This window comes from Colossoma macropomum, unplaced genomic scaffold (assembly GCF_904425465.1).
Source record: "Colossoma macropomum unplaced genomic scaffold, Colossoma_macropomum, whole genome shotgun sequence".
In the NCBI taxonomy this organism is placed as follows: domain Eukaryota; kingdom Metazoa; phylum Chordata; class Actinopteri; order Characiformes; family Serrasalmidae; genus Colossoma; species Colossoma macropomum.
In genome coordinates, this window is record NW_023494799.1 from 6,332,903 (window position 1) to 6,342,681 (window position 9,779).

The window sequence follows — 9,779 nt, forward strand, 5'->3', positions numbered from 1 at the left end:
TGTTTACCGAGCGGAGCAGCTCATTGGCTGTTCGCGCTCAGTTCAAAAGCGCTCAAAAATATAACAACGATATTAAAATGTTTTATGCTGTTCTACGTTTAGAAAATGAATGTATTATTTTGTATTCAAAATGTTTAGACATTTATGAACTATGATTTTGCTCAAATGCTCCATCTTAAGCCCTTCATTTTGGACTCGCTCCGGAGCGCCCTCTACCGTTTGATAGACTCGCAACACTTTACAAAGCGGAAATTCTCTCTAAAAGTTCTCTAGTTTGTTCACAAACAGCTGCTGAACTTTAGTTCTTTTTCTACGAACAGAGCTGCGTAAATCTGAGAGTCACACTGACCTTTTGTTGATCTCACTGACGGACCGCTTAACGATACCTCCGCGACGAAAAACCGTTTGAGGCTAAACCGACTGCTCTCTGGTATTTATACCCGCTCGTCACCATGGAGACGAGTCTCTATGACGTCATAATGCCTGGTGGATGCCTTTTGCCCATAAATGGATTTCCGGATTAAAAAAGCCTCCACAAAGAAAATAAAATTAATTAATTACATTTAAAGCCAAATATATAAATAACGGTTTTATTTATATATCCATTTTTTATTTATATCCTACATTTATTGATTCATGTATTTATATTTTATTGAGTGGTTTATTTCAGTAATTCTTTCTTCTTAATAAAATACACTAAATCTCCACTCTATTATTTAATCATACAGACAATATTCTGTGTCTAATCATGTGAAAAAGCAGTGCGGTTACCTGTTTAGAGACTGACGGTGGAGATTTTGAGCCGAGGCTAAAATAATCAATGTTTCTGTCACATTTACAGAATGGCTATAGTTTTTGCAACATTCATACTTTTTCTTCATGTAACTTTTATATGTAACTTAGTGTGAATTTGACACATAAATTGACATAAGCCAGCTAACGTCAGTTATTCATACTAAGCTGATATTGTGGCAAAATTAAAGGCTAGATTAGCACCTGTAGCCTAGCATTAGCTTTGCCATTACTTATCCAAATATAAAAACTCTAATAAAATCACATTACATGTAAAAGTTTTGAAATCCTTTTAATGTCTAAGGAAAGATTATTAGTCCCTTTTGAGATAAAATAAGGCCAAAAAGGTTTATAAAATACTTTTTCATTAGGAAGTTAATTTAAACCAACGGTGTAGCTTTGAAAATGTTTCCAAAAGCTGCACTATAGCAGATTCACTGCCTTAATCAACAGTTACACTCTCAGAAAAAAGGTATAAAACTGTCACTTTGTCACTGCGGGACCCCTCGTGTCACTGGGGTGGTACCATCAACGGTACATCTCAGTACCTTTAGTCAGAGAACATGATTGTACCAATTGTCCTATCTAGAACCTTCTTGAAATGGGTTCTATATAGCACCAAAAACTGTTCTTCTATTGTGACAATGTCAAACTTGTAGCAATAAAAGACCCATCTGGGTGCTATATATACCGTTTTCTAAAGATTCTATATAGAACCATCTCTACCAGTTATCTATCAGTCTGAAGAACCCTTTCATGATGTAAAGAAACCTTTAATCATAGAGAGGGTTCTTTGTGTGTTCATGGTTCTATATAGAACCAATTTCTTTACTAAAGAACTCTTGAAGATCCATCTTTTCTAAGAGTATAGTTATATTCCAAATCATATAAAAGACACTTGATGAACAGTTTACTGTGGGAAACATGAAGAGTACTGGCTGCAGTATTTTGTGCACCATAAGCCACGAAAAAAAACCTTTTTGCAAATATCTAACATGAATATTTGGTCTAGTTGTCTTTATATTATCGATAGTTCAAATATATATATTTTTGATATTTCTCACACCTGAAGGTTACTTTGTGTATTCAGACTCCAAAAAATGTCATCAAGTCAACCTGGACATTCACAAATCGACTGGATGGACATGTAAGATTTGTAAATGACTAAATTATAACTCAGGAACACATATTTGAGAATAAGTGCCATTATTTGAAAATGCTTGGATAAGTATGAATCCATTACATGTAACTAGTTATTACCCTCCTTAAAAGAGTTTCAGACGTACAACATTATACCATTTTAACTGGAAGGGAAAGTTTGTGAACAAGCTTAATGTTGGTTTAAGAAAGTCAATGCTGTGAAGCCTCAGGTGGTTGCTACAGTGTTGCTATTACATCCCAGGTGGTTGCTAAGTCGTTGCTAGGCTGTTGCTGTGGTATCCCAGGTGGTTGCTGTTGGTTCCAAAAAAGCAAAAGCACAATTCTACGATTCTGCAAAGTTTTCTAGAGCCCACTTTCACATTCTTGTTACATCTTCATTACGACTCATTTAACACTCATCACAAATCACTTTAAAACATTCTTTATTAAGGCGCTTATACAATATTTTCATATTATAAAATATTTTAAACATTCAGTAAAATGTTTTCAGAAAATTAAATAATGCATAATGTATTGGCCTATCAGAAGCTTAAGCTTGCTTTTGCGTTCACTGAACTCGTATGAAGACCAACAGTCTATGCTATTGACTACTGACTCTCTATAGCTCTACAAAGAGCTTGGATTCATGCCGATATGTGACATTAGAACAGAAAACCTACACAAATCAGTACTATACGCTACTATGCTCCAGTTAAGGTACAGGCCACCTTAAATGGGACACTAAAACTGGCTTAAAACTGAAAAGCAGTGAAAGACTGTAGACTTCCATTAAAGAGAATTCCACCGATTTCTCTACATTTCTGGATAATACAGTCATTGAGATGTAGACAAAGTCATTCAGAGTGGTTTGCTGTGAAATGGTGAACATCTAATGTTTAATCTATTTCTAATGTACAGCTTATATGTGCTCTAATGTGCACTCACTGGTGTCTGCTGGCCCTCAATGTTTCACATATTACAGCACTTCCTTGCACTCATACCAGTGTAACCAAATATCCTATAATAATAATATTACAGGATGAACTAGTAAACTAAAAAACAGAGCATCAGAAGATCAAAACCTGTCGAATGTATTCAAACATATCTTTGGGTTGAAATAACATGTTACAAAAAAAAACCTCCTGTGAAATGAACTGTAGACAAGAAAATAAAAGTAAAATGATCAAAACCAAAAATAATGATGGAAAGCTCCGCCTACAGTGCTCAAATATTCAGAAACAGGCTGTGATGGCAAAAATACTGATCATTGTCCCAACGTGCAAATAACAGCTAATAACACTGTAAAAATCATTTTAACTTTTTTTGAGACGAAGCATGACCGGTATCACCCAGAATGTATGATTTTACAGTGAGCTGATGTATTTAAGAAATACAATAGATTACTGCAGTGTTTCTGCTGTAAATTTAGATCAGTTCTTTACAATGACAAACGGCGCATTTCATGCAAAACCACTCTGATTGACTTTGTTTACATCTTAAACACTTAATTAAACTTTGAATTGTCCTCTGATGTCTGTATAGATGATATGTGACTAACAAGCTGTTGTCCCTTTTTGGGGGGCTCTGGAATTACATTGATGAGATCTGCGCCCATTTGCTGGTTTACAGTGAGGCACCATGATGGATCACACAGAAGAAACATGTCCAAATAGACACAGGCAGGAAAATAAAATGAACCTCCATGTAAATCATCTACGTCAGCAAAGTATTTAGTTAGCCATGCTAGTTATTTGAATGTTGCTAATAGCCAATGTTACCTGTAATAGCTACTGGCTTTCAATCTCGACAACAACACGAAGTAAATCAGTAAAAAGTTGTTAGCTCACTATGAAAATTTCAGTTTAACATAATGTGGCTTCAATCACTAAAAAGTGGATAAAATCACACAGCATGGCGAGCTATGGATTTTGGAATTGGCCTGTTTTACCGCCCTCTTTTACAAATGCGAGATTTGCATTTGAAAAGGAGACAACAGATTATGTATATACGGAGTTCCATACGTCCGTACTTCGATATCAGACACAGCCTAATTGTATAGAGGCACACATTTCAATAATGAAACCTGAAACAGTGGAAAGTTGTTTCAAGCTTAAGTTATGGCCACGAATGTTTCACGAGTTTTCAAATTCAGTTTACCTAAAACAAAGTTACATTTCCTCAGAAAACTGGGAGCAAAATATTGCTTTTATTTGGAGAAATTAAGCACTTTGTTGTTATTTGCTGCAGGCAAGTCGAGATGGTGGGAATGGAGCAGGATAAAGAGGAACAGGCGAGTTCTGCTCTTTTTGCTCTCTACTTCCTTGACTTGCATTTAGCCTTTCCTGGTCTTTCCTCTGATGTTCTATCGTCCGCGTCCTCCTCGTTTCTCTTCTGTTTTTCGGCGCTTAGGCAGGTCCTGTCACACACAATGTTACCTTGCGTTAAACACAGTACATCACACAACAAAACACCACACTAGCACTGCAGTTCAGCAAAATGGGTAAGCATGTGCACCAGCACGCCCACAACCCTCAGAGCTCTCACTCTTCCTGCAGGGAAGACTCGTCCTCAGGATCAGGCTCTCCAGAAACCGCACCCTATCCTCTCCTGCCTTACACTCCTCCAAGCCTTGATGTAGCTGCAACAACCTGAAAAATGCAACCAAATACAGCCTTAATGAACTTGCAGCAATGAAATATGCCAGGTGTCTAGTTCAAGCAAATAGGTAGGTTTAAAAGACTTTCTCCTGGGGACATTTAAATTTTGAATATTTCAAGTGTCAATATAATATTTCAAGGTCTACTACAAGTGTCTGTATTTTACTGTTAAAGTTTTTGCATAGTTTGAATAAACAATGCCCAGTTCAGGTTACAGCACAACATTAATTTAAAATGAAATAAAAACATGTTTTTCTCTGGCCCACAGATTTGATTAGATTTTTTAATATGGCCCCTTTACTGGTTTAGTTTGACACCCCTGCTCTGAACTTTACGTTTCTATTATCGTGTATTAATTAATGTGCAGCATCACTACACAAATAACCTGAGTGTAGACTGAGGAGAGTGTGGCTCATCCATGCCAGTCTCAGCTTAGGCACTGAATAAGCATGACACTGACCTGCCCCTCTTCTGGATGCAGTCCATCAGGCCAGCAGATATCCTGCACTCGTCTGTGCCTGTCGGTGTGTCGTGCTGCATCAGAGAGGGAATGATGTCCAGTCGTGGCAGTGCGGAGGGGGTTATCACATTACTGAGAGAGAAAGAGAGACACATTTGTCAGTTTGTCTACTTGAAAAATAGAGAAAAAATGTAAATTCTTTTATGTTTATTGTATTTACAGATAATTACAAATCTTTTAACATTTCAGCAGTGGAATCAGCCAAGAAAGGCTGTGCATAACAGTGATTTTACAGGGACAAAATCTGATAATATTCAAAGTAATAATTACTAATAATAATCACAGTTAATAACTATTCCACCAAGTGATGTAGTTTGTTAACAAAAACTATGGTTGCTAAGCAACATATCAGTCAAAGACTATTCGATTAACACGACAACAGTTTCTAATAACTTGTCAAATGTACATAAAACTCAGCATATTGAGTGTTTTACAGCAGCTTTGAATGTGTCTTACGCAATTAAATGTTAAAACTGGAACAATATATTTTACATAAATATGTAAGCATTATTTTGAAAATGATTGTAATGAATGGGTGTATATCTCACTATTTTGGATCTCTTTGATCTTCATTAGGAGGACAGCGGGGAAAGAGAGATTTCTCCACCAGATTCTCCACCGTTCTTCCTGCATGTTTGATCTACAGGGAGAGAAAACGCAACATGCTCACCACCACCATCTTCATTATTATAAGCAATAACATGGCTGCTACACTCATACAGATAACAGTACAATCTACATTTGTTCTGGACACAAACCTGGTGAGAGTATCCATATCCCATTGAGCCGTACGTGAACGCCAGATCTGCGTCCAGCTTGCAAACTTTCTGAAAACGTAAGAAATCAAATCATATATCTCTGTCTCTCTTCCACACAAGCAGAAAATAAAATAACAGAAATTTATGAACGCACACTTTACCTGTTGCCTGAGCCTCAAATTAAACTGGTGGCTCACTGAAGATTTCTGCAAGAAAAGAGGAAAAAATGGTTACGGTCTCATTATTGGTAATCAGTGACACTGAGTGGCTTAAATGAAACCTTTATACAGGTATAAGAATGAGAACGTGTCTCACCTTAAGGATTTCCTGCAGCTTGATGGTGTCTCTCCCCATGAGTTTAGGGGTGGCTGTGTCAGGATCTGTAATAATCAGTTCCACCACCATCAAACTCGACTGCTGAACCCCAACAACGTCTTCCTGCTGGATCTGCAAACGAAAATAGACAAGAAAGGTAAGGGGGGGACTTGCAGAATTGCCCGCTGACAATTATAAACACGTTTTGAGTCTAAGGTTTTTGTGTTTTTTCTTAAGCTAATAAACTCAGCACTATGCCTGAACCCAAAGCTCTTGTGAAGAATCATTACTCGCATAAAGTGGCCAGACCAATACAGAGAGGCTACACCTGCTAATCAACTGTGTGCTACAATCTGGCGCCCCTGCGCAGTCATGACTGCATAGTCATTTAGTGTCTCTGAGGATTATTTCATTTCATGATCAGGGCATCTTCAATTTTAACTTGAATCTTCTGAGGTCCACAAACACATCAAATGTGTTGTTTCTATATATTTGTCTCTGTCTTTGCAATAATGCAGCACAGAAACACAGTTCAAACATTTTCTCGCCTTTCAGTTCTTCCTCATTGTGAGATCATATATTACTCACATCGGAGTTATGAGGCTATGAAGAGAGGCTGAAATACACGTCATCTGCCTCTCACTGTGTGTAATTGGTGGATTCATGTGTCTGTCAACAGTTTTTGTGAAACTGACCAATGGACACTCGGGAAATCACTAAACCATTCATTTTCAACCAGTCAAGATCAGAGACACGTGAAATGGCCTGTAAAGAATTTACGCCCGCTGAAGTTGCTGCAGTGGTTTTGTAAAATAGCAACGCAGATAACGGAGCATTTTCATATGAAACACATGGGTATCATGTTATATGCAATGTTTAGAGGCAAATTTAAGAAGATTTGCCAAAATCTAGAAAAATCCTTGAAGACCCCAGAGGGTTAAAAACCCATTTGTCTGCCGTGCACAAAGAGAAGACATTGATAAGTAATACTGACCTGTATGGTGAAGTGTTTCCATTCATCAAAGCACATGGGGTCGCTGTAGGGCTGCTGCACAGTGTATTTCACCGTTCTCCCAATAGTGATCCTCACGGCAGCCCAAGCGCCTTTCTTCAAAGGAGCTGCTGCAGAAAAACAGCCAAACCAGAACCAGCATTATTGATCAATGCAGACAAAATCAGCTTATAACAGTTTTGTTGCTGGATATCAGTACAAACACAGACTCAAAGACTAGACTTTAAACACTGAGACGGACAGAAACTTTAAACATACCAGCTTTACTGAAGTTTCTGCAGGTCTTCAGTTTTACAGTCAGGACCCCTGCCTGTCAAAGGAAAAAAAAACATGCATTTAAAAAGTTTTATAAGCCTGAGACATTCATTAGCATCATTCCCTAATGCAGTCACTATTAATGTGACTTTACACTTTATAGCAGCTCAAATACAGAGATATTTTAATGAATCGATTTAATCTGTCCTGAAAATGAATGACACCAACCGGCGCTCCGAGTGGAATCAATCGACGTGGTGGAGAAACTTCCTCACACTTGTCCTCTTCCTCAGCTTGAACGGGCTGAGCCGAGTAATACAATCTCAGGCGCTGCAGGGTAGAGATAAAAAAGTAAGTGAATAAAAAAATATATAATAATTCAATGAATGAAACAATAATCAAGTTTTAAAGGTGAGATGTTCTTCTTAGAGCTAACACAAGCTTAACTTATTCAATGTGCACTTGCAGTGTAAAAACGAAGGCAAAAATGGCATCTTATCGTACAGTAGAGAAGTTAACAGGTACCTGAACGAAAGAGCGAACTGTGGACAGCACACTCTGCAACATCCTGCTTCCAGATGAGCTCCGTGCTGCAGGCTCCATCTGAGAAATTAAGACAGAGCTGTGTTTACCAAAAGGAGCATATTAAAGCAATTAAAGCCACGAGAGGCTTTGAATTACGGTGATTTTAACACTGGAAGGGTGCAAATGGCATCAAGTGGCTGATTGCTTTTATAAAACGGCGGCCAACATAAAATATGATAAAGTACACAATTGTTCAGAAAATATTTTATTATTACTAATAATCTACATAAATAATGCCAATAAATGTACTTCCTTTAAAGTATGGTATCGTTGCCAAGCAACCAAGGACTGTGGTTCTTTCATGAACATTACATTTTTGTTGTATAACAATAAACATATGATAACACATCACTGTTTAATGCAAAAACTTTCACTTTAGAAATACTTGTTTGGTCACCAAGTTACCACCCCGAGTCTTTTTTAGCACCAATCCCGTGGCTCCCTCTTCTCGTGCTGGGGCTGAATCTCAAATGGCTCCCTGCTCCCTACATAGTGCACTACGTAGGGATTTAAATACTGGATCCTGCAGCCCAACAGAGCAAAATATAGCTAAGAAATAGTCATTTGGGACTCAGACACATCCATCCTTAATAAATGATGCACTGTTGGCTGTAGAGGCTAGAATTTCTAAACTTTAATAACCAGCACACTATTTAGGGAGTACAGAGCCGTTTGGGATTCAGCCTGGGTTTGAGTGAATCTAAACAACAATCCAGACTTCATCAGCTGATGAGCTCATTAAATTGGCTGAATTTGGTCTTTTCCTGACACTTAGTGGATCCAAACTGAATTCATGTTAGAAAATAGTAACAGAATCATAGCAGTGAGTAGAGACTCACCTCCTGGTTCTCCACCTCGATGCACACTGCTCCCCCACCGTCATGGCCGCTCCACTCTGTTTTCTCCTCGGCTGTCTGTCCACTCGTGGATCCATCGGTCTGGACCTGAGTCTCGGTCTCTGAAGCCAGATCTTCTGTTTTGGACTCAGTGGAAGCCAGAGGCTGTGGGCCGGCGTCCTGAGGGACAGCGCTGCTCTCATCCCTCACACTGTCCTCTACATGTGTGCTGCGGTCAGATGAGGAGGGAGTGGATGGTTCAGGCTGCTCTTCGCTCAGATTGAGGAGGGCTCCTTCATTTGGAGGAACAAGGCTGCTGAAGTCCTGGAGCTTCTCTTTCTCTTCAGGCTTGTCCAGCTCCTGACCAGCACTTTCCTGCTGGATTTCCTCTCTTGCTCTCTGTCTCTCTCTCCTCTCTCTCTGTTGGTCTTCCTCTTGCTGGTTTTCCGTTTCTCTGTCCATCTTCATTATTTCTTGTACACTTACAGTGAATATCCTTTCCACTGTTTTCTGGCTGGTGACCTTCTTTTCTTCCTCTCTCTGGTTTTCCTTTTGGGCCAGCCTCTCCTTCATGGCCTGCAGCTCTCTCTTCAGATTTTCATCTCTCTGAACAATTCTGAGAGTCTTCTGCTCTTTCCTGGCTATTTTCTCTCTGATTTTCTCCAGCTTTTGTTTCAGCCTTTCTTCTCTCTCCTGGAATCTTTTGATCTCCATCTCATGCTGCTTCACTGTTTCCTCCAAATTCCTGATGACATTCTCTTGTTGAACCTGCTCCACTCCCATCAGCTCCTCATCATGAGTCTCTCTGGCACTCTGCAGCTTCTTCTTCTCTTCCTTCTTCTTCTGCTTTCTTTCCTTCTTGTTCAGCTCCATCTCTGTTCTCTCTCTCTGAGCCTGTTGGAGCTCCTC

General features: G+C 38.9%; 1 protein-coding gene across 1 annotated transcript; it reads right to left on the reverse strand.

Moving 5' to 3' along the window:
• Positions 1–2,487: 2,487 nt before the first annotated feature.
• LOC118819568 (trichohyalin-like) lies at positions 2,488–9,779 on the reverse strand. The gene is made up of 12 exons (XM_036587427.1): positions 8,874–9,779; positions 7,975–8,052; positions 7,678–7,779; positions 7,453–7,504; positions 7,177–7,304; positions 6,183–6,314; positions 6,029–6,073; positions 5,868–5,936; positions 5,658–5,749; positions 5,050–5,181; positions 4,477–4,580; positions 2,488–4,348 (listed from the first exon to the last, which is right to left on the reverse strand). Exons 1-12 carry the CDS (start codon positions 9,741–9,743, stop codon positions 4,338–4,340), a joined length of 1,815 nt encoding a protein of 604 aa, XP_036443320.1. The 5' UTR covers positions 9,744–9,779; the 3' UTR covers positions 2,488–4,337.